The sequence below is a fragment of the Mustela erminea genome, chromosome 3 (genome assembly GCF_009829155.1).
Source record: "Mustela erminea isolate mMusErm1 chromosome 3, mMusErm1.Pri, whole genome shotgun sequence".
In the NCBI taxonomy this organism is placed as follows: domain Eukaryota; kingdom Metazoa; phylum Chordata; class Mammalia; order Carnivora; family Mustelidae; genus Mustela; species Mustela erminea.
The window spans coordinates 26,529,704-26,554,481 of NC_045616.1; the positions used below are offsets into that span (position 1 = coordinate 26,529,704).

Sequence of the window (24,778 nt, forward strand, 5' to 3'; positions counted from 1 at the left end):
CCCAGGCGCCCCTACTCCCCTTATATTTTAATGTATGCTGTTTTCTAGTATGGATATAACCCTGAAGGGGAGAAAAAAATGATACGTTTTACACTTTCGCTCTAAAGCAAAGGAATTATTGCATGTTTGCTAATCCTTTGAAAACCAAAAAATGTTTATGTGAGCCTTTATTTTGGGGGACTGTGGGGGTTTATAAAACATTTTTTTACCCTGAGCCCTCAGCTCTGAAAAGTCAGTGTTATTGGCCATCAATTGTTACTATTTGGGCATATTTGAGAAATGGCGTCACATAGACAGTTTCTTAGTGTATTATCCCCAGATCAAATCTTGAATTATGATTATGGTCTCGTGACTATATTTTGTCTGTTTAGGGCAGTTCTTCCTTGCTCTCCAAATTCATCCCAGGTGGTCATTGTGCCTCTTTAAACACAAATCAGGAGTACAGTGGGGGGTTGGTGGGGGGTGGCTCACTAGTGCTGGAGAGAGACTTTCTCTGTTCCAGTCAGGCAGCAGGGACCAGTGTACAGAATATTTCAAGATCTTTATGGATCTGGAAGTCTAAGTTCCTGAAATGTGTAGCCTTGGAGGAGGGAAAACCATTGCCTCTAAAAATCTGCATGACTTATATTATAAACCTGAGGAAACTCTTCTCTAAAGGATTTGCTTAGAGGCGTTCCATAGTGGGAATGTCTACGGTAAAGCCTTTGGGGAAGTTAGAGAATAGTCCACAGAGAATCCATAGTCTGACAGCATGTGTGGAGATAGTGACTGAGAGCCAGGGCTTTGGGAATCTTTCATATGTGGCGTTGATTCCTGTCTCCATTACTCAGTAGCTTTGAGCAATTTACTTTCTAGACTGCTCCTCTATTTACTCAGTAAAACAAGAATTTTAGGTCTTAAATAAGATTCAGTTTATAAAGGAACACACCAACGTGGTGTCTGGCTCAAATTGGTGTCAGAGAAATATTAGTGGATGTGAGCCTTGTGATTGTGTCATTACTGTTATTTTTACCAGTGTTGTTATTACTAACATCATAAGAAACTCAGGGGCGCTGTTTGACGGAGTGTAAATAATGCTGAGTTAATGGATATGTTTCAGGGAGGAAAAATGTGGTGTGAGGATTCTGAGGTGGCTCTATCTGTCTTAGGAACCAATTAGGGATAAGGGGGTTAATAGGAAGGGTCAGCTCCCCAAACACCACTCTCTTCCCACTCAGCCCCTGGAAGCTTTCTCACCTGCACGCTGCAATAAAGCTTTTACACATATCCCTACTGAAGGCATTTGGTGAGTACCAAATACCGATCTAATCCTTAGATATATAATCTGCCCATCTCTTATCTCCCAGATCTGGATTTTTTGCTCAGGCCAGTGTTGTTCTAGTCTAGTAGAGATACAGGGAGTATACAATCCTGTCCCCTCATCGAAAGCCCTGATTTGTAGCATTTGATCATTTATGTGGTGTCAGTACTCGCAGCGTACCCAATTTCAAGCTCCCAGCATGAAGCTGGTTGTGTGTGGTTGCTCAAGTGAGGGCAGGCTGGGCCCCATAAACCACTAAGGCAGACTGAAGCATGAGCTGGGACCGTATGGAATGGGCTGCTTGGCAGCAGAATGTAGAAGTGGAAGGAAAGTAGTTTGTCCCCAGCACAGAGCATTATTACATACTTAGCCAACAGAATTCATCCAGGAATGAACTAATGGCTGATTTCTTGAGCGACGTGTTCCAGCGCTATTCTTCTGCCCTTGCTCTTATACACTCCAGACATTCCTAGGACAGAAGTCTTCTCCAGACTTCTGTGCACTGGGGGATGGGGAAGTGGACAGGTCCACTTAATCACTTCCCAACGATCAGAATGTTTCTTTAAGCAATCGTTGGGAAATTTGGTCATGGACATAATGCCCATGTTTATGAAAGTGTCCTCCTCATGTCCTCTCTTCCGCCTCCTTTTTCTCCCCCCTCCCTTCCTTCCTTCCCTTTTTTATTACCTTCCCTACTGTAATTGAGAATATTTCCTAACATCTCCTTCATTATGTCAACAATGCCATGAGATCTTCAGGGTGGATAATAGTATTCCTGCTTTGTAAAAATGGTAGAGGTACTAGAAAACTGCCATACCTCACGAAGCTGCCTTGTTACCATCATTGGTCATTGGTCATTTTGTTATTCGGAAACCTTATTATTCAGATACCTCATTTCTTTGATTTTTTTTTTTTTTCTCCATGAGCAGACAGTCAATTCAACCACTGGCCACCTTTCCTTTGCAATCCCAAGTTTAATGTCATTTTCTCCCCTATGGTTGTCAAAAACTATACCACGTGCTATCTAGGAAATTGCATTATGGTGGCTATAAATAGATTTCCAAGAATCTTTAATTAAGTGAGGACACCTGGAACTTTCTCATCGCAGTTAAGTCCCCGGAGATGATAAAACAGACTCCCCTTGGAAAGCTGTTCTGTTTTCCGCCGCCCATCATCACTGGAGCCAGTGGGACGCTATCACAGACACCTCACAACTGTTAGGATGATCAGAGTTGATGTTCTGCCACCAGCCAGCTTTGCCAGCCTAGTGGATTAAAAAGCCCAGGTCTCCTCGCTAAGACGTTTTCCAAACACCTAATGACTTAAGAGAAGATATCCATGATAACCAGTTGGTCATTGACCATGAAGCCATCTGCTGACGTGCTTGAGATCGTTGCTTGCGCCCTCCTAATCCTCGTGAGCGTGGTTGGAAACGTGTGTTTATTTTATTCCACAAGGAAGTGTACCGCCGGGCGTTTACAGACGTCCTTCCTCCTGATTTTCAGCCTTGTGTTTGTCCACCTCCTGAAAAACTTGGTGGTGAATGTCCTGAAAATAATTTATTCTTCCGGTTTCATGTTGGATTCTGCAGGCTGCAAAGTAGTGCACTTCACAGCTTCCCTGACAACCTCGCTGGCCATCTGGTTCGTGTTGCACTTTGCCTTATTCTACCACCGGAAGCTTTACCACACTGTCCACCCCTTGAGTGAAGCACCCAACCCCGATCATCCGAAACGTTCTTGGAAGGTGCTGTGTGCCCTTGGGGGGGCTGGGTTGGCGGCGTACCTCCCGGTTTTACTGTATGCTAGAAAATCAGAGCACCACAGTGCAGGAAATGATACAGACCCCTTGTCTCCTAATAGGATTTACGTGGATTGTCTAATTGACTATGGAAACCGGCAGGTAGAGTTTTACTATGGGAAAATATTTTTAGCTCTGATTGATATTCTTCCTTTAGCCACCTTAGTCTTTGTCTGTTTCTGGATGTCTTTTCTCCTTTTGGAAAGAAAGAAAATGACATATGGCGACATCTGGATGGGAGATGATGATTCAGAAGTTGAAATCCTTAGAGGGGCCAAGTTCAGTATTTTATTAATGTGGCTGATCACTCCACTTTGGATTTCTCACTTTATCTTAGTCTATTTCTTAAAAGACTTGGCAGCCTGTGTTTTTTTTCCAGCTGTTCTCACAGCTCTCTCTTCAGGCTTCTCAGCTCTGAGTCCTTTCCTGCTCATGTTGGTGCACTACAGAATGAAGTTCGTATCCTTCTGTGGTCCCAGAGAGGAAAGACCCACACCTCCACCTGGAGAGGTTATTCTTTCTCCCTACACTTAGTGGCAAAGAACTCAGTTTCTTTTTTATTTTTTTTAATTATGTTTTTTGTTAATTCCAGTATAGGTAACATACAGTGTTCTATTAGTTTCAGGTGTATGATAGCGTGGTCCAGCAGGTCCATACATCACCCTGCGCTCATCACAACAAGTGTGCTCCTTAATCCCCATCATCTGTTTCAACCATCACCTCCCACTCACTCCGCTCTGGTAACCATCATTTTCAAGAACTTGCTTTTCATCCCTGGGAAATGGGCCCTGGCCTGGGAAGATGCAGCTGAGGCTTCCCTAGCCATCATCACTAGACAGTTTTTGCAAAGGGGCTTGAAGATCCCCTCCTCTTTGAAAGCAGAGCTCTGGGGGAAATGGCAAGAAGGTAACGTGAACACGAAGTTTTTAAAAGCTAAAGAACAGTCATCGGGACATTTGTCATTGGGGACAAGACTGAGATTTTGAATGTAGAAATTCCAAAGTGAGTGACCAAGGGTCACAGTCTGGAAATAAACTCTATGTAACAAATAATAAGTATTTACCCTCGGCCAGGTATTGCTTTCGAAAACAGGGTATCGTTGAAGTTAAGGCTGATACTTCCTCGCTGAATTGCTATTGGTACTTGATACTAATCTTGTATTTCCATCATATGTTTTTCTTAACATGCTTTGCCACGTGTTGAAAATCATTCATGAAGTATGCAGTGTTCAATTTTTGTACTATTAGTCATAGTACCTCATCTAAGTGGGAAGCAGATTGCATTCATTTTCCTTTAAGAGTCTTCAGTAAATTAGGAGTAGATGAAAGCATTGGATCAAAGAATTAGTGCTTGCTTAATCATCCTCTGAGTGTATGCATCGATGTGCAAATATTTGGTTACTGAGCTAAGCTTGCTTAATTACCTACAAATCAGACTATCCTCTTCTTCAGAAAAAAACAGTCACTCACTTTACAGAGAGTTTATTTCCTCTTTTGGTTATTAAGTCAGTACATTTTAATTGGAGGAATTGATGAGATCTCCATAGTAATCTGATTTCTGGATTTGGATTCAATAAAAATAAGTATTTTATAACCACAATTAATTAAAAATACATGGCCATTGGGATGCCTGGGTGGTTCAGTAGGTTGAGCATCTGCCTTTGGCTCAGGTCATGAACCCAGGGTCCTGGGGTTGAGCCCCGCTTCAGGCTCCCTGCTCAGTGCGGGGCAGGGGGGCTGGTTCTCCCTCTCCCTCTACCCCTCCTCCCTGCTTAGCTTTTCTTTCTCTCTCTCAAATAAATAAATAAATAAAATCTTAAAAAAAAAAAAAAAAAGAAAACATGGCCAGGATTTTATTTTTTACAGGGAGCCAGTATAGCCATTTGGACTTCTTCAGATTCAGGGAGTATTTTAGATATCTTACGATGTGTACATGTTGTTATAAGCATTGGAATTTACACTAATTCTCATTAGATGCTTATATTTTTTTCTTTCATTTTCCTTCTTTATTAGTAGACGTGGGGTTTATTATACTGTAATTCTTGTGACTGGATATCCCTGTATTGAGATTCTTGCTCTGTAAAGGCTGCATCTAAAATTATAAACCTGGATCTCATTAACAGGAGAAACTGAGAACATCTTTGTTGCCATGAAGTGCTATGGAGAAAAGAAATTTTAAAGTAACCAAGGCCTAAATTTTGTAGGGTTTTGTAGGCGGGCGCCTGTCCCTTGTATAGCACTGGGAATTAAAACAGACACACACACACACACAGAGACTTAAGGTCTTCTAGTTTTCTGGGTGGTCTTCATGGGAAATGCTCAGTGGAGTCCACGGAGGCAGTTTAATTAGAAGGGCACTAGGCATGGATCCTGTATAATGAAGTTAACAGCTGTGGACATGGAGGATATGGGGAAGAGGTCACCATCTTTTAATTAAGTGCAGATGTAGCCGGGGCTGGGATGAGCTATCGATCTTAGGTAGCAGCTCTCAAGTGCGGTTCTGGGACCAGCAGAATCAGCATCACCCGGGAACTTGTGAGAAATGAAAATTCCCAGGCCCCCACCCAAGCCTATTGAATCAGAAACCCTTGGGGTTGGACCCAGCAATCTGCTTTAATAAATTTCCACAGGGGATTCTCCTGCAGACTGAACTTGGAGAACACTGGTTTAAGGCTGCTCAGGAGTTCAGTCTTTACAATCGCTGGGAGGGAGGAGAACTCAGGCAAGATGGCCGACTCCTGATAGAGTCTTGAACACTCTTCGTGCATATTGCTGTTATGTCTACTTCCGCCTAAAAAGGAATCGAGATTGTCATCTGTGTTCCATCCACCCTCAATAATAATTGCCAAGTAAATCCACTGCAGAAATCAAATAATCTTTGCAAAATCAGAAGTAAAGCATGACCGCTTCAGGTGCGCCAAAAATTTGGAACTTGGATTTGGATAGTTTCCTATACATAACAGAGTAAGGGATCCAGTTCCAAAATTATTCCATAGTTCCTTTCCAGAAGCCGGTGGAAGACACGACTGGCTAACGTCCAGGCTCAACTTCCCAGTGCTAGAAATGTTTCCTTTTTCTTCCCGGATAATTTCTTTTTGTTTGGGCCTCATTAGGTCATAGTTTTGTCCTTGTAGAATTGATAAGTTTTTATCTACAACAGAGAGTAAATCATATTCTCACTGAATGAACATCACAGTTCTCTTTTAAAAATTAATTCTCTTTAATTCTCTTGCTGTCTCTCAATCTCCATATTTCCTTCACATTCCTTGTGGGATCCGGGTGGTAGATGAGACAGGTCGAGGGAAGTTTGACAGAGATTGTCATGGCAGCACTGAGGTGAGAGGTCCAGATGGGTCAAGACTGTCCTGAGGTCCTGCCCCGCTTTTAAGGGTGTTCCCACTACCATCTCACACCACACAGAATCTTTGTATTAGGAGGCTGTCTCTTCCTCCTTACAAATATGGGAGTCTCATCTTACACCCTCGAAGGATCGCTCCAAACTTCTAGACGAACAATTTCTTGCTGGCGTGGCTGTGATCTCATAAAGCAGCCTGTTCCATTAAGCCCATTCCAGTTACCATTAGGAGGAAGTCTGCTGAGATTGGTGTCCCCAAAACTTCCTCTAAAATCAACCCTTGGGATTAAATCTTGCCTTTACATGGTGGCTCTTTGTGGTCATAGAGGGAGAGGAGATTCTCTTCTTCACCTTAGATGCTTCCTTGGTTGTGCCACATGAGACAGCTTTCCAAACCCCAGCTGTCCTGACTTCCTTATTCTGTCTTGGTACATAACAGTTTGCATCTGACCTTCATAAGAAGGGACATCCAGAACCAAACACAGTATAATATTTTCGTGTTTAGGGGTGTGTCTCTACTCTTTTCTGTTATACATTCTCTTATCTTGTGAAGCTCCTCTAAGTATGGTTCTTTTTCTTTCTCTTTCCAAAAATATTTTCAAATAATAAATTTATTTAAAATCTCTCTCTCTCTCTCTCTCTCACACACACACACACACACACACCACAATTTAAAAGTACCTCGTTCTCTAGGCTTAACCACTGAAGTCTTTTCAAGCTCTAAAACCTTTGGAAGTTGGTTCATGGTCAGCATTTAAATTTTAGAAATAATGAAGTGACCTACAAATCATTTGCAAGAATTTTAAACTATAAGCAAGAGCTCTAAACTACCAAAAGGCCAACCTTTGTAGGGATTTGTCAGAGCAGTGCTGATCTCCAGAATTAGGTTTTCCAACAGAGGGCTGTTACTTACCTTTTTTTTAAAAAATTTTTTTATTTTTTATAAACATATATTTTTATCCCCAGGGGTATAGGTGTGTGAATCGCCAGGTTTATACGCTTCACAGCACTCACCAAAGCACATACCCTCCCCAATGTCCATAACCCCACCCCCCTTCTCCCAACCCCCCTCCCCCCAGCAACCCTCAGTTTGTTTTGTGAGATTAAGAGTCACTTATGGTTTGTCTCCTCCCAATCCCATCTTGTTTCATTTATTCTTCTTCTACCCCCTTAAGCCCCCATGTTGCATCACCACTTCCTCATATCAGGGAGATCATATGATAGTTGTCTTTCTCCACTTGACTTATTTCGCTAAGCATGATACGCTCTAGTTCCATCCACATTGTCGCAAATGGCAAGATTTCATTTCTTTTGATGGCTACATAGTATTCCATTGTGTATATATACCACATCTTCTTTATCTAATGACCCAGCAGTTACTTGCCTTTTTAATAAGACATCAGAAAAGACATTCGTCATTGTTTTCTTTGAAGTTGAAGTCAAAATATTAAACCAAAACGCTGTGGAACATATTGTTTTATGGACCAGTTCAGGGACTTCTTTGGGTAAGGAATGTTAGGTGCGCAAAGATCCATATACTCTTTTTCTGTTGAGATTCTGCTGGGGAGGGAAAAAAAGTTGTTTTCTTGGCATTACAGTTTGTAAGCCCCCAAAGCGATACAATGAGGAATTAGGGATGTCTATGGAATTCTGACCCAGATGGTTCAAAGGCATACCCATGTTTCAGAATGATCCGGAGGGCAAACCAGTAGAGTCCCAGAATTAGTGGGAAATGGTTGTCTGAGCTTCTTTTCTCCTACTTAGTGGTACTTAATTTGGGCCAAAACATACCTGTGTTTCCCATCTGTGAAACAGAAAGGAAATGACTACAATTCATGATACACACACTCTACCTCTTCACAGAGTTGTAATAAATAAAGTCAGATAAAAAAAATTAAAAGTGACTTGAAAAAAGTCAAATGTCTGATACAGGCAAAGTATTATTTTGACCCCTATAGTTTGGGGCAAGCTGGAATAAGGGAGAAAAGCAAACTTAACATCAAAAACCCTGGCTGTGTGTCTGTGAGGCAATTAGAGAACCTCTCTGAGCCTCAATTTCTTTATCTCCACCAAAGAAATTCTGAAGAAATTATAAAGGTTTTCAGAGCCTTTGTGAAACATAAACGGGAGTGGGTATGTAGAAACACCTAGACCCTGGGTATAAAGTTTGTTCCAGATCGGGCACCAGACCCAGACCCCAGTATAGAGCTTTGCCTTACTACCGTTCCTGTGGACAGTCTCAGCTCCCGTTCCCTGGGAGCTGGAGCAGGGTCAATATGTCTTCTCTTGTTTGATAGCAAACATTTACTTGTGTTTTCTCCAACCAAGCTGGAAAATGTGATATTCCAAGAAAATGTGCTGTGTTTACACTCTGGTTTTGGAAATAATCCCCCGACCACCCTCGCTTACCACTCTGGCCTGCACCCTCCAAGACTCCTTCTTTGGAGCAAAAACAGCAGTAGGTATGAAATCAATGTGATCTGCCTATCTGAAAGTTCTGCTTGAGCATTTTCAGCCTTTGCCCATGCTGCCACCACTGCCTGGGACACCTCCTCCAGCCCTCCAGCTCCCCTCACCACTCACACCCTTGTCCCTCAGCGTTCAGCTTAGACCTTACCTGCCCCCGACAGGCTGCCTCGCCTCCAAGGTCTGGGTTGGGTGTCTCAGGCTTCTGTGGGTTCATTTCTCATAGTGAGAACCACATTTTACTGTAATGGCTTGTGTTCTTATCTCTGTCCCCTTGTATCGTACGCCCCACACCCGTGTGGAGAATGTACACGCAGAGAGAGTCCTTACATGAAGATGGAGATGAAATCTCCAGAGCTTGTGTTTTCCGCCTTACCCCGTGTGTGTACTTCTTGGCTCCCCTTCAGTTGCCTCTTGCCAGTAGAAATGTCTTGCCTCTATCATTTTTCTGCTTCAGGACCAGGCATTTAGCGACTGCCGTGTTTCTGGCCACTGCTGAATCAAAGAGTAAAAGAAACCGAATCCAGCATTTGGAATGAGTTGCTTCCTTGCCAGCCAAGCTACTGAGCCAAATGGGGACGACATTTCATATATTTCACTTTTTTCCACCCATGCTTTCCAGTACTTAGTTGGTGATTTTTTTTGGGGGGGGGGGTGGGTGGGAAGCTCTTGTTATACTAAAGAAAGTAAGTCCAGTATCTGTGTGTAAGCTTGCAAACTGAACATGTATCCCAGTACAGATTTGGCTTTTTGTGTTGTGTGTGTGTGTGTGTGTGTGTGTGTGTGTGTATGCATGTGTGCGTGTGCGCATGCACGCAGGGCTGTAAGCTGCTGTGTTTTCCCAAGTACTGGTGAATTAAAGAGCAAAGAAAGAAACTGTAATGCACATCGATAAAGATTACCTCATCACTTTGAGTCCTCTGCTCATTTATTTTGACAAGCCCAACTTCGGTTTAATCACCAGGCCTTCGTAGTCGACCGGTAAACGGAGCAATAGTGACTTTGGCAGCAAAGGAGAGATCTGTGTAACATGAGCCTTCAGAGTGAGTCCGTGCTGACTCCCTATAAAAGGGAGTGAGGCAATTCATTTTAAGAACTTCGGTAGAGCAACTGAGGTAATGTGTGACTGTAGTCACAAATCCATGAGCCTTTTACGAGCCAAGCACACCAGAATGTGTACCTTAAGTGAGTGTAGCTTCTCACAGAAATTTTGTGGGCTTTCAAGCTTTTTCCACTTGATGATGCCATTAGCCAACAGATTTTTGGAAGTCTTCATTTGGAATGACTTTTAGACTGCATTTTCAAGTCACAACAAAAAAATAAAAAATATCACCTGAAGAGCAGCATAATACTAGAACAGAGGAAGGCTATTTTTTTTAATTGCTTGCTTCCTTTTTTTTTTAATCCATTTGGACTTCTCCTTACTTTGAGCTCTTTCCTCTACTGAATCTTCCCTCAGAGGAAGCAGTGGGGCCATCACTGAGGTCTCTTATGAGAAGGTGACATGGTGTTGATAGACCCATTAAGGCCATGAGCCCCTTCTGTACACTTTAATAGCCACTGGAGAGACTTCTGTTTTTGGCAGTTTATCAAAATTCCATGAGAGTAGAAAAAAAATCCTATAGACTTTGTGGAGAGTTGGTGCTCATTAAGTTGTCCTTTATCTCCTCTGACTGGGCATCCGCTTGGAGCTCAGGTGGAGTTTCTCCCAGTACCTCGGGCACAACAAAAGGAAGGAGTAATGTGTCACCAACAGCTTCTGGACAGCATACAGGTCCCAGCCACCTAGTCCTATGTCCCCACACTCTAATATTTTCCTTCCTATAGATTTTTCCTACTGAAATTGGTAGCACGTAACCATTGGGAAATGTTTTCTTTACCTTTTTCTACTCTCCCACTAGCTTTCATCTTCATCTCTCCCCACCCTTAAAAAAATATTCAACACAGAACCTACCTACCTAAGTGAATAACAAATTTAAAATGGCTGACCTCCATGATGAGAAAGGAAAGGCCTAGCTGAGCTTAAAATGGAATGATTTCAGTCAGTCAACAGTAGCTAAGGTAGACAGATCCTGTAAGAGGTATATTGGGGTGAAGGGGGGAAGTAATACAAAAGAAAGCCTTTGGGACCTTAGAGAACCTGGGGCAAGTGACTATAGCTTGTAGGGTCAGGGCCGATGGAGGCGGGGTACAGTGCAAATTTATAAATGACTGGGTTTTGAGATCTCAAAGGGGTCCAAGGCCAACTACGATGCACAGCAATAAAAATCTCATCTAAAAGTATTTTTCACCTATGTGTAAACCTGTTCTTGTTGGTCCTGTGTAAAGTTAGCTGTCTTGTGTCCAAGCTGCTACTGTGGCCAGATGGTGGATGGCCTTGGTTTTCTTTTGGGCTTGCACTTGACACAGCTTGTGCCCTTCCCTCTGGTTGCAACAGCGAAGTAGCACCCCATCAGTCTATAGCAGCAATCACAACAAAGCAAGAACCCTTCCTTCCTCCAACTGTACAGTGAAGGAAACCAAATCCCCACCTTGCGACATTTGATGACGTGTGTGAAGGTTTTCTTTTTCTAGTCCTAGGCGAGAAAATGGAGGCTTTGTGAAAGCACAAATTGTAACAAGCTGGTAATTTGTGTGTAAGACGTTTTCTTGTTGCTGTTGTGGCATGAGAATTTAAAACAATCTTAGAATACGAATATGATCTTGGAATACAAATGAAGTAAACAGTATTTGGCAGGAGGTACCCATACCAGAAGGGGGTGGGTGATGGGAATTATTGTTTAATGCTGAATTCCTCTGACGGATCAAACACTCACATGCCCTCAAGGCCAGGCAGGGGTCCTCAGTGAGGGGAGCCGAAGAAGGGAAGCTGGTGAACTGGGGAGCACATGCCTGTCTATGAGGCAGCTTAGCTCCAGCCAACTGTTGTCATGGGGAATGTGGATCAGTGTTGGCCAGAGCCTCAGATATTTTTAAAGCAAAGCCAGAAATCCAGAATTTTATGTGAAATCACCCAAGGTCTACAAATTGGCAACTCATCCCGTTTTTTAAAAAACACTGTTAAGGGCCAGACACATCACATCTGTGGGCCAGACTCCACTCACGGGCCTCCGGTGTGTGCCCTCTGTAGCTGTGTATTCCCTCAGACCATGTGGTTGGGAAAGGGGACCTGCTGGTTTCCACTGTGGGCTGGCGTGCGGGGGTGCACGAGATGGTGTCACTAGAGCAGGATGAGAAAACCACCGGCCGCCCGGCCCAGTCCCCTATCATGTTGGATGATGTTCAGCCACTGCTCTAAGCTGACTTCATCTTCCCATCTCATCCCTCATTCCTCAGGAGTCCCCATGCATGCCACGTGCCCCACAGAAGGGCAGATGTGGAGGTAGTGTAACGCCCACTGGGACACCTGTGGTCTCACTCTCTACTGAAAAGGAGCAATGAATATCGGGAATGTGGCTGGGTTGGTGAACCACGGAGATTTCTGCACTTTATAACCAAGGATGTAGCACTTTCAAAGTGCTTCTCTCTTGAAAGAGAGACGCTCTGAAACCAGACAAGAGGAACTGGGTGGTAGAGAGAATAAGGAATCTTAAGGAGATGGACGTATGTAGAATTCTGTTCAGGAGGAGAGGAGGGTTCTGGATGCCTTGGCTCCCTTTGTCTGAGACTGGACCACCCAGCCCACTGAGATAAATATGGGCAGTGACCCAGCTCTTCCCGCCATGAGCTGGAACTCTTGTAACTCTTGGGTTCTGGCTTATGGAATAAGAAATCTCATTACCATCTCCAAGTCTAACCATGAAGATCATCTACTTTAATGTCATGCTCTATATTATCCACTGGCTATGTCCCATTAGAATGGCTGCTCTAGAGTGGATGCTGCTGAATGTATTGCCAGAACACCTCAAACAGGGGCTTGATGATTCCTTGTGAATTTGCTTTGACAAGACATGTTCATGTGCATTTTATATTTAGTCTGTATGTCCTTATGTTTAAAGATGCGCTCGAGGGACGCCTGGGTGGCTCACATGGTTAGGTGGCTGCCTTCGTCTCAGGTCTTGATCCCAGTGTCCTGGGATGGAGTCCCACATCGGGCTTCTTGCTCGGCGGGGAGCCTGCTTCTCCCTCTGCCTCTGCCTACCACTCTGTCTGCCTGTGCTCGCGCTCTCTCTCTCTAACAAATAAATAAAATCTTAAAAAAAAAAAATAAAGATGCACTTGACCCCCAGTCTTGAAACGTGATTTCCTGCTTCATCTCCCATGAATCCATGTTTCTGCTGATAGTCCTTTTGTCTGCACCTCATCCTGACGCCCACAGTCATCTTGTGTTCACCAAGACCATGGGAATAGAATATGTAGGTGAACCATTCAACCTGGAGTGCAGATGTAGTGAAAAGAAACTAGATTCGGAGGAAGTCTGTCTGCTGATGAGCTAGAATCCAAATAGTCTGGATTGTCTCAGAATCCACCAGAATGGAATAGAAAGTCATTTTGTATAATTTGCAAATATGAGTGTGCATTATTTTTCTCTGAAAAAACTTTGTGAGGATTAGAGGAAAAGTGATATATTTTTGTTCCAAGCAGTTTGCTTAAGAACCTCTTCTTAGGGGTGCCTGGGTGGCTCAGTGGGTTAAAGCCTCTGCCTTTGGCTCAGGTCATGATCCCAGGGTCCTGGGATCAAGCCCCACATTGGGATCTCTGCTCAGCAGGGAGCCTGCTTCCTCCTCTCTCTCCTTCTGCCTGCCTCTCTGCCTACTTGTGATCTCTCTTTCTCTCTCTCTGTCAAGTAAATAAATAAAATCTTTTTTTTTTTTTTTATTATAGAGGGCACGGATTGCATGGAGCACGGGGTGTGGTGCAAAAATAATGAATACTGTTATGCTGGAAATAAAAAAAATAAAATAAAATAAAAATTAAAAAAAATAAATAAAATCTTTTAAAAAAAAAGAATGTCTTCTTATAAATACAGAATAAATACAGTAATAGATATATAAATATATAACATGTATTGGTATTTATTATTTAACATTAATGATTAGTATAACTAATATAATTATTGTATAATTATTCATATAATGCTAATAACAATTTAATGTATAATATGTAAACTTGATATATAATACTATATATATAACAAATATAAATTGATTTTGTTTTCATTTTAAACCTTAATGTGATTTCAGAAGAAATCACTTTTTTTTTTTTTTTAAAGGGGAAGTGGGGGAAGAGAAGGGTAGAAAGAGAATCTTAAGCAGTCTCCAAGCCCAGTGTGGAAGTCTATGCAGGGCTTGATCTCACAATCCTGGTATCATGACCTGAGCTGAAATCAAGAGTTGGACACTCAGCCGACTGAGCCACTCAGGTGCCACCCAGAAGAACTTTTAGTATTTATTCTAAATGGATAATCTCATTTGAACATGGTAGTAACCTCCTAACCCTTTCTTGGATCAACTCTGTATGCACTATAATTAAAAATATGTAAACGGGGCGCCTGGGTGGCTCAGTGGGTTAAAGTCTCTGCCTTCAGCGTGGGTCATGATCCCAGGGTCCTGGGATTGAGCCCCACATTGGGCTCTCTGCTCAGCAGGGAGACTGTTTTCTCCTCTCTCTCTGCCTGCTTGTGATCTCTGTCTGTCAAATAAATAAATAGAATCTTTAAAAAAAAAAAGTTAAAAAATGTAAAAATGGTATATACATGTGGGAAGAGAAGGAAACACTGGAAATTAAATCACCTGATGGTTTTGAGGTATGGATAGCAAGTGATTTTTTTCTCCCCATTTATTGTAATTAAGCGATTTGTGTAGCTTAAAAAAAAAGATCTCAAAATGAGAAAGCAATGCAATGCCTCCAAAAGGAGTCGTTTTTACATTCTTGATCTTATATTCCTTAAACCCATTTTCATCATTAGTTAAACCCATTTTCATCAGCTTAGATTTATTTTCACTTTCCAATAATGCATTCCTTAGTCGTCTTATTTCTCAGTCTCATCAAAATACCCCCTTGATTAGAGAATGGAAAGAGGAGAGAATATATTATTTCAGAGGCTCAAGTCTGAATACAGAAGACGGTTTCTGTAATAAGAAAGACAAGTTACAGGAAAGGGAATCTCATTCGCTCTCAGAGTCGGCGCTGCAGGAGACGCTGTGCACTCAGGCACCGCCCGGAGATCTATATTTCTGTTCTTGACATCTCTAGGTGACACTGCCACCGCCAATGGTGATGATGATAAGTGATGGGAAAGCGAACTGGGAGGTGATGTATCTTCCTTGACAGATTTAAAGGATTGCCATAGGCAGCCCAGAGGCAAGTGCTGACGGAGGACATTCTGACGCCTGCCTGTGTCAGGTCACTGTGGCACAGTCAGGCAGCGCTGGCAGAAGCCCAGAGCCAGGGGGAAACCCTGGGGTTTACATTTATGCCTGGATCCTGTTGGGGGGGGGGACAGGGGGTGAACTGGACATCATCCTACAATGTCTGAAGTAGCCATTACTGTTGGTTAGTTGGTCTCTGTCTTATACTTGGGTTATTTCTGTGGGGGGCCAGGATTTACTGCTTCATGCACGGCTTCCAAGGATATGCCTGCAGTAGACATTGGAATATGGTGACTATCCTACAATCTTGAGGTTTGCTCCCCATCCCCAAAACCCTGCTTTTACCCAGGGTGTGGTAAGTGCTAGGTGCCGGCTAGGTCAGTCCTAATATTGGTGTCTGGGGAAGCGGCTGACCTGAGTTACTGTCCTGGCAAAAATACGCAAGCACAGATGAAGTGAGGTGAAACAAAGGCCCTTGGGTGCTCCCTGGGGAGCCTGAGGAGCTGAGCTCCTGTTCCTGAAAAGCCAGGCTGGGCCATCCGGAGAGCAGACCTGTGCTCCAAGGCAGCCCTAGCACCCAGTGACTCTTCTCATTCTTGTTTGTCTCTATATAGATGGGAGTTCGGGTTATAAAACAGCTAACCCTTTTGCTTTTCTTTTTTGCCTGTCTTCCCCAGGGCTTTTATAAGTATTTGACTTGACTCAAAATGTGCATAGAGGAATAATGGAAGCGCCTGAATACCTTGACTTGGATGAGATTGACTTCAGTGACGATATATCCGTAAGTAGCCCTTCTTGCAAGCGACGCTTGATGGGATTCTGCCTTCACCTCCGTGGGCTGCCTTATCTGTAGATCCGAAACTCTCCCAATCGCATTTAGCAGTTGACAGCAGAAATCCCATGTGACAGACAAAGTGTGGTTTCGGGGTCTCCTAGACCGAGAAGTGAATCTCACTTGACGGGATGTGTGGTGGGGGAGGGGTTTGACCTCGCTGATCCTCCTCTTCCCTTCCTAATCTGTTTCCTTGTCAAAATTTTCACTGAGTAATGTATAAAGTGCCTGTGTATAGTGCACGACTATAACCCTTCAGGGATAATTCCCTGTATACGACTGGCTTTGCCGCAGCCGGCATTCTCTGGCGTTCACAAGGACACAAGGATGGCCAAATTATTAACTGATGAGCAGTAAGAGGAATCCTCTCAGTCCCTGTGGGCGTCAAAGCACAGGTTGGATACTTTGTGGGGAATACTGAGAAAGCGTCATGCCTTGATAAGGACTGGACAGGCTGCCCTCTGAGGGCGCCGCTTAAGCCTGTCAAGCTGTGCGGGCTGATGAGCTTCCTTGTTCTCGCAAAAGCTGCCAACTTCCTGCTGCCTCCAGCTTCCCTCAGGTGGTTCTCAGGGGTCATCCTTACATAGCCTGCATAGAGCTGATTGTGGCTTACCCCGGGCCACACAGTCAGTTCTGTCACAGAGCCAACCGGCAGCCATGTTGGCTTCTCAGCCCTGAGCCGAACTGGGCTCTCCCGAGTGTGCGAACCGAAGGTTGCTGTTTCTGAGCTAGCCTTCTAACCTTTCTTCCCAGCGCCTCCATGGTCACAGTTGCTGACCCCACTTTTCATCACTCTCTCAGGGCTTGGAGCTTTGGGTCCCTGCTAGAAAATGGTCTCAAAAAGATAAGCTGTTTTCACACACTTCTGGCAAGGGATCATTTTTCTACTTCGCCATTCACTTTGAAGTAAAATTTGCATACCATATGCAAGAACTGGATTACTAGGGCGAGTTTGATGAATGACCTGCTTTGTACAACCCTGGATGAGTCCTTATGTACCGGGGGCATGTGAATTCAGTCTCTCCCTATCCTAGCTTCCAGACAATCTTTGTTAATCCTTGTCAAGACCGACGTGAAGTGAGTTTCTTCCTTTCCACGGTTTGTTCCTGTCTCTCTCTCTCTCTCTCTTTTTTTTTTTTAATATTTTATTTACTTATTTAACAGAGAGAGATCACAAGCAGGCAGAGAGGCGGGTGGGGGGGGGGCAGCAGGCTCCCCGCTGAGCAGAGAGCCGGGGGCTCAATCCCAGGACCCTGAGATCATGACCTGAGCCGAAGGCAGAGGCTTTAACCCGCTGAGCCACCCAGGCACCCTCCTGTCTCTTGCTCTCTCTCTCTCTCAATAACTTACTACGCTTAAAAGTGTTCAGAGCATGGTTCTTTCACAACACTCACCTCAAGGTATTTGAGCTGAATGGAGAGAAGCAAGGAAAGAATCATGCAGGGAGGTGGAGGGAGTGTGGAAACCATCTTAGCAGGAGAGAAATGCGTTATGATGAAGAACTGAGGGTTGCTCTCAGCGTTGACAATGAAGCTGCAATGTAAGAGCATAGGCTTTGGAAGGTGGCATTAGGGCTCAGTCTTGCTGCTCTTCGCTGGCGGGGAGCACAGTAACTTCGCCTCTCCAAGATACCCACCTAACTTTTAAGGCTGTTTTGGGTGCTGGGTGACCTGATAATGGAGCATTTAGCTTGGCACACAGTAAGTTGCTCTTAAAGTAGCTGGTGTGATTATTTCAGTGATTAGTAACAATAATATTTATATGACCAATGGTTAAGAAAGAACTCAAGGGAAAAAACCAGGCATCAGGTCAGGACTGTTTTGGTTTTTTTTGTTTGTTTGTTTTTTAATACAATAGAGCGTTTGTATTTACAGAAGATCGTCTGGCAGCAGCCTATAATTTTGATGAATTAGGGATCTCTACTTGAAAGATAATAAAGCACGTTAGGCAATAGTTGGCACTGTTGAGCAAATCAGGGATACAGGATTGTGTAAGAGTTGAGCTTCTACAACTTGACCACTCGGAAACATAAATAAAGATCGCCCATCTGTAACTGTGTTGCTGCACTCAGGCCTTCTCCTACCCCTTTAAATAGGTTTCTATTGTTTGGCTCTTTAACCTGCCTTTACACTGAAACCAGAAGGGGAAAAAAAAATGGCAGTGCTTAGAATGGTTGAAACAGTAATGGCTTGCGTAGAATAGTTGAAACAGTAATGGCTCACATTTCCCGAGTGTTCACATGGGCAGACGCATTATCTTGTTTAATCCTCACAACAATCCTGTGAGGCAAGAATTCATCATGACCTTTGTTTTATGGAAGAGAAAACCAAAGGGTGGAGGTGTCACCCATCTTGTCCAGGGCCACCCAGCTCATTGAGGGCACTCTGTCTCTGGAATACCTGCTCTGGGCACAATACTTGACTGACTCTCTTGTTGAATATAGTCTACTGCAATGGTCCTTGTCAGGTGCATTGGTCCTTTAGTCTAGTGGTCCAATGGTCCAGTGGTCCTTTTACCTATACCCCAGGGGATCATTTGGCAATGCCTGGAGCCATTTTTGGTTGTCCTGGTTGGGGAGGGGTCCCACTGGCATCTAGTGGGTGGACACCAAGGATGCTTCTGAACGACCTAAAATGCACAGGAAATTTCCCTGTGTTCCCTACAACAAAGAATTCCCTGACCTAACATGTCAGTAGTACTGAGCGCAAGCCATCTGTTTTTTGTTGCTGTTGTTTTTTTTAGACCCCATGAAATGAAAGAAGTTCTAATATAGCAACCTCTAGAACATGGCAGATTATTTTATAATAATTTCATTGGATCCGGGTCAGTTCCTTAAATGTGCCAGAATCGTGTTGTTCTTAGATAACCACTTCTTAGGGAAAGCAGTGGTGACCTCTTTAATGTTGAAATGATTATCCTCAGCCTCTTCAGGTAAACCAACAGCAGTAAATGTTACAACTGCTTTAGGAGTCAAACGGAAGCTATTCAGAGGCTGACATTTAAAAATGAAGATGTGTTCAACTTGTTAATCCACTGGCATAAAAAGAACCTGGTCAGTCCCATAAGCATGCCTTCACTTTTAGGATGCCATAAACTCCATCTCTCACAGCCCTTAAAGTCTCTTCTCTGGTTGAGTGGCAAGAGTAGGGAGGGAAATGCCCAGTATATTTGGAAAAGATGTTCACCCAAAAGATGCCCAAGTTTGCAACTGCCTGTCTTATTCTCTAGCTGTGGCCCTATGACGTAGTCCATCCATGCATTCTATCTCATGATCCCCCCACCCCCACCGGTCATGAGCCTGGTCCTTGTTTTAATTAAGACCCAGGCTGTGCATTGGTTCAAAACAGCAACTAGAACTTTTTTGCATTTACCTAATGAGACAAAACCCAGAAGGCAATCACATTATTTTGAAGTTTCCCAGGCCCCCAAATAACATTCATCCTTTACAAACTGCAGAGTTTGAACTGCTCATTCTTGTAACCCTGCCATCTCCAAGGAGCGAACATTGCCCCATCCCTGCAGGTTGGGGAGGGAGATGACGACATGCAGAAACACCACAGTTCAAAGCAGGGCTTTTCTGTCTCTGCAAATGGGTTTGCAGATTTCTTTCTTTACTCCTGTGGAAGGCAGACCTCTCTCTTAAAAAAAGAAAAATATGCCAGAATATTAGTTTCTAGTAGGCTTAGGTGTATTTGAATAAGAAGAGCCATTTTGCTTTCCCCAAAAACAGTAATAGACACAGGACTGAACAAAACAGAAGCTGAACTGTGCATCTCTAGAGGGACCTCACTTTAGACATGGGTTCTACCACACACAGTGCCCCATGCTGTGGGTCCAGTATCTTGGTTGAAGCCTCACATCGGCTCCTATTGGAATCCCATTTGGCAGATGAAAAAAATTGAGCCTTGGGAAGATCGTCTGGCTTTCACAAGGGTATAGGTACATAAGTGGCAGGGTCAGGATTTAAATACAGAACTCTTGTGACACGTTACTCTTCCCCTTCTGACTGTCCAGGGATCCTGGGCCAGTCTGTAAGATGCCTTCACTTTCCACATTTGGTACTGATGTGATTGCAAATCGCTCTTTGGAAGTAATGGAGTTGCTATGAATTCTAAATAAAATATAAAACGAGCTAAAGCAAACATAGGCAGATCTCTTAATATTTTTGCCCTTGGGCTTTCCCATCTCTAAAATGGTAATAATCAGCTACCTATTGCCCTGGGTTTTATGGAGAAAATACGAAATTTGATATTTGTGTGTATAAAAATCCATACCTACGTACTTATATAATACACATGTGTACACACATACCGATATGCATACCTACATGTGCATATGCACAAATACACATACATACACACAGACACACACACATGCATGCATACACACAGACAGAAGGGAGGGTATATTCTGTTCCTCTACTCGGGAATTTTTGCCACCTTTTTGTACGACCGTGACTACAACTTTGGTGAAAGATGACGTGTTCTGACAACCTATTTTTTGTGTAGGTCACATGAGATCAAGACAAGCAAATGTCCTTGGCACTTCACTATCCCCTTTAAACCAACCCAGAGTAACGGCAGGGAATTATGTGGATGCATTTTCCTAAAGTGGCTGGTAGGAAAATAACTTCTTACGGCAAATAAATCTCCTTTCAATGGGTTTTCACATTTTTCCATCCTTGGACTAAAATGCCAGCTACCCTCTGGCTTGCATGCACCACTTTTTACTCAATGCAGTCCACTGACACCTCCCAAGATTTCATCACATTTCTGCAAAGCCATTTTATAGCAGTAGGAGGCCCCAAGGAAAGGCACACAGAGCTTATCAAGTGGACTCAGGCAGAGAGTTGAGTGAGTCAAGAGTACAGCTTTTGCCCTGATTTTAGGAGTGAAAAAGAATGTACAGTTAATCAAGGTAGAAAGAACCTGGCTTGCCCCTCCTGTCTAGCAAGAGGTTTGCGTGAGCATGAGCCTATCATACTTCCCTGTGTGCTTCCTAGAAAGTGACCAAGACACTCTCACGTGGCCTCGGGCTGCCTTTGCACCTTGCTTCACTGTCCCGTCCATCAGCCCTGCCCTTCCCAGCACTCAACTGTTCTCATCCCCAGTAAAACTTTTCTTAGTGCTTCTTAATATGATCTAGTTTTGTTGAGTGTTCCCACATTCTTTTGCAAATGTCCTGTGTTCGAGTCTTCATTACCCTTCACTCCTCCCTTCTGTGGCCCCCGTTATTGAAAGCCTCATGTCTTGTTCAGCTATCATATGTCATCTCTGTTCTCTTGTTTTTCTGAACACCTGCCAGGAAAGGAATTAGGAATAATCTAATCCAGACAAGATGAATTATATATTCCTATCCCATGGGTACTTTAAGAGGCCAAGAACAGAACCTGGGCCCCCCAGCCTCCATGTCCTGGACTCAATACCTCTTCCTGAGAAGGTGGAGAGCAGCCGTAGAGCATGATTTCCAAGAATGAGCGACTGCCAGATTTTTTTTGCTCTTCCCTTTCTCTGCAGATAGCCCTAAAAGATCTTATCTTGCCTGCTAGTTATAGCATGTCTTAGACTCAGTGCAGATTATTTACATGATGTACCTCTTATGTACGACTAGATTCTGTGCTAATCTATTCAACAACACGTATTAGACATTACCAGTGTGCCAAGAGCGGTTCTGGGCTTGGGTGAACAACATGGGCTTGATCTATGTTCTCAGGGCTTATGGAAACCCATCAGAATAATTGAGCCTCTTATGAAATGTCAGGCTAACTTCATAGAAGGTCAGATTGAATTACAATTTCAAGCTCCAATCTTGACCATCTTTATATTTCTGGGATGATTGGTTATTGGCTCGCAATTAAAACTAGACCATCATTGAAGCTGAACAGGGATTATAGCCAGCCACGTGCCCCACAACATAAATTTCTTTTGTAATTCCTTTGTAATTTTAATGCTTGCCTCAGTAGTTGCCATTGCTTTGACTTCACTTCTTAAATGCTTATTTTAATGTAAATCATATTAATAGCTAGCATTTACTGAACACTTCCTACACATCAGAAAGTATTACCTATATTTTATGTGATTAGCTCATAAGCTTCACAGCTAGGCTCTGATGGAAGTACCATGGTTACCCTGTTTTACAGATGAAGAAACTGATAGGAGTTAAGGAATTACCGTTAAGTAGGTAGAAAGTGGTGAAGCCATAATATAACATGGGCAGTCTAGCTCTAGATTCCATGTAGGTAACTTCTGTTGAAATGACTTCTCCAGAGCACATTGGTCACCTCTGGTTGGCTGGGTCCATCCAGGTCTCTTCTCATCCATGACCACCACTCCTAGCAGAAGGGCATCTTTGAGTGCTGTGATGTCTCCCCACCTTTGCCAGTGTAGACCTTCATCTTTTGCCTGACCACATGTTAGCATTATAATCCTATGTGTGGTATACTCTTCAAATGGTCAAAACAGCTACTGAGTTTTCCCAAGCTGCAAAAGATGTCTTTAGTGTAAAAGAATTAGATTATTATTAATTTTTTAAAAAATCCTCTCATTGGAATAAAAATAAGGAACCAGAACAAAAATGCATTTGAAAATAAGATTAGTTATAATATTTTTCTTTAATGGAAACTAAATGGTAGAAAAAAATGTATTTAAAACAGCCTGGGATAAATACATGAAAATGTAGATCACCAGTATCCGCCCCCCCCCCCCCCCCCGTAGACACAGTGGCTGGAACTGTGGGCATCTGTACCTGTGAAATACGGAATGTGGAAAGAAGAATAGTCCCAAGGACAGAACTGTGCAGAAGTATGTCCCACATCGTATGGAGAAGAGGCTTCTACAAAGGAGACTGGAAAACAGTTTCATGAATATAGGATGAATACTAAGGGGACCTCAAAGGGAGAGAGGGATCTGAAGAATTTAAAGAAGCAAGTGACCAATAGTGGGAAATAGGCCATATATTATAAAGAAAATGGTTGGCTTTTCTGGTGAAGACCTGTCGGTGGCTATAATAAGAGTGGGGGCTTTGGGATGTTGGAGTGGACCCAGGTTGTGGTGGCTAGAGGAGTAAATGCAAGAGATGAGGAAGGAGAGAAAAGAATCCTAGCAATTCTCTCAGAAAAGATGGCGGTGAACACAAGAGCAAGGAAGCCCATGGCCACCGGGGGAGGCAGCATATCTTGAGGGGGTGAGAGCGCTTGTTTGTTTTTTAGGATCAGAGGCAAGAGCCAAGGTGAAGAGGGTGGCTGAAGAGAAGGAGAGAAGAGGGATGATGGCAGAGCCAGAGTTCTGAAGGCACGGGAGAGGAAGAGACCTGAACACAAGTGGAGGGCTAGTGGTGAAGAGGAGGACTCACTGCCACATCCTCAGCACCATCTGTGGGGAGGATGTGACATCAGGAAGGGCAGACTACTGGAGAGGAGGCCCAAACTGCAGAAAAATACTGTGTGTCTGAAAATCTCACTACAGGGTGTGCCTGCTTCCACCGCCAGCCTTGTATGTACACGTGGCGGCCATTTCCTTGTATGGCTGTCGAGATGCCTGCCTCCCTTCTGGAAAGCTTTGTGAGAAAGCATGAATTTCAGGATAGTTGTTTGGGCGACGGGCTTAATTGTTTCTTTTGGAAACTTAATGAGACCCTAGTTGTTTAAAAGTCTCTAACTTCAAAAGGTGCTGGGGATTTTCGTTCTTTTATTCTCTGTGGCTCATTACAGTTTGAGTAATGTCTGCTTGTTCACCCAACTGGCTCCAGCTTTCCGGAGTCAGGGCCAAAGCCTTTCAGTCGTGAGCGATATCTAGGGTGGTCAGAGATCCTCACGGTTTGGTGTAGAAACCACGCACTGTTTTTACAAATCCCATGCACGTTCAAACTGTTTTGCATGGCAGAGTGACAGAAGTGACTGGCGCAGGCTGGGACGTGTAGGATTGTCTTGCGTCACATCGACTCTGTAGTTTGTGAAGCTAAGTTTCAGTGTCAGCCCTTGGCCGTGGACTCTCTTGGTGGAGGAAAGACCATAGGGAAGCCAAAGAACATGCAGGGAGAGGCTGGGCTCTCCTCTTTTCCAATGCCAGCTCAGCCCCCTCTTCCGATCTCTTTAGTTCCCACATCTTGATCTTCTGAGCTTAAAATCAGGAGGGGAATGAAGGCAGGGAGGGAAGAAGGACTGTGTACACACATGGAGAACAGGTCGGGGGAAGAGACAAAAACATTCAGCATCATTTTACTGCTTGCAAACTGACTTCACTTGCATTATCTTACGTGATCACCTGTGTTCTATCTGTTAAAAAAAAAAAAAATGAGCCCCAGAGGGGCACCTGCGTGGTTCAGTCTTTAAGCTTCTGCCGTCAACTCAAGTCATGATCTTGGGGTTCTGGGATTGAGCCTTCCATCGGGCTCCCTACTCAGCAGAGAGTCTGCTTCTCCCTCCTCCTCTCCCCCAGCTTGTGTTCCCTCTCTCACTGTCTCTCTCTCTTTCTCTGTCAAATAAATAAATAAAATCTTAAAAAAAAAAAGTGAGCCCCAGAGATATGAAATGATTTGTCCAGAACTCCAGTTTATTAATATCAGAACAGGGGCTTGAATCTAGATCTTCTGGCTCCAAATCCATTTTCTTCATACAAAAGACTAAGGCATCATCTAGTAACAATGCTGTTAATCTATTAGAAGTGCATTCTTTTCTTTTAGCTATACCACGATGGCATCTCTAGACTTGTAATAATG

General features: G+C 43.5%; 1 protein-coding gene across 6 annotated transcripts in view; it reads left to right on the forward strand.

Annotated features, from left to right (window-relative positions):
* SNCAIP (synuclein alpha interacting protein) overlaps positions 1-24,778 on the forward strand; it is a 159,905-nt gene that overhangs the window by 61,293 nt on the left and 73,834 nt on the right. For all 6 annotated transcript variants that reach the window (XM_032335472.1, XM_032335477.1, XM_032335474.1 and 3 more), the window contains exon 2: positions 15,909-16,012. In XM_032335472.1, coding sequence (XP_032191363.1) covers positions 15,956-16,012 — 57 coding nt within the window. In that variant the 5' untranslated portion in view covers positions 15,909-15,955. The remainder of the gene's footprint in view (positions 1-15,908; positions 16,013-24,778) is intronic.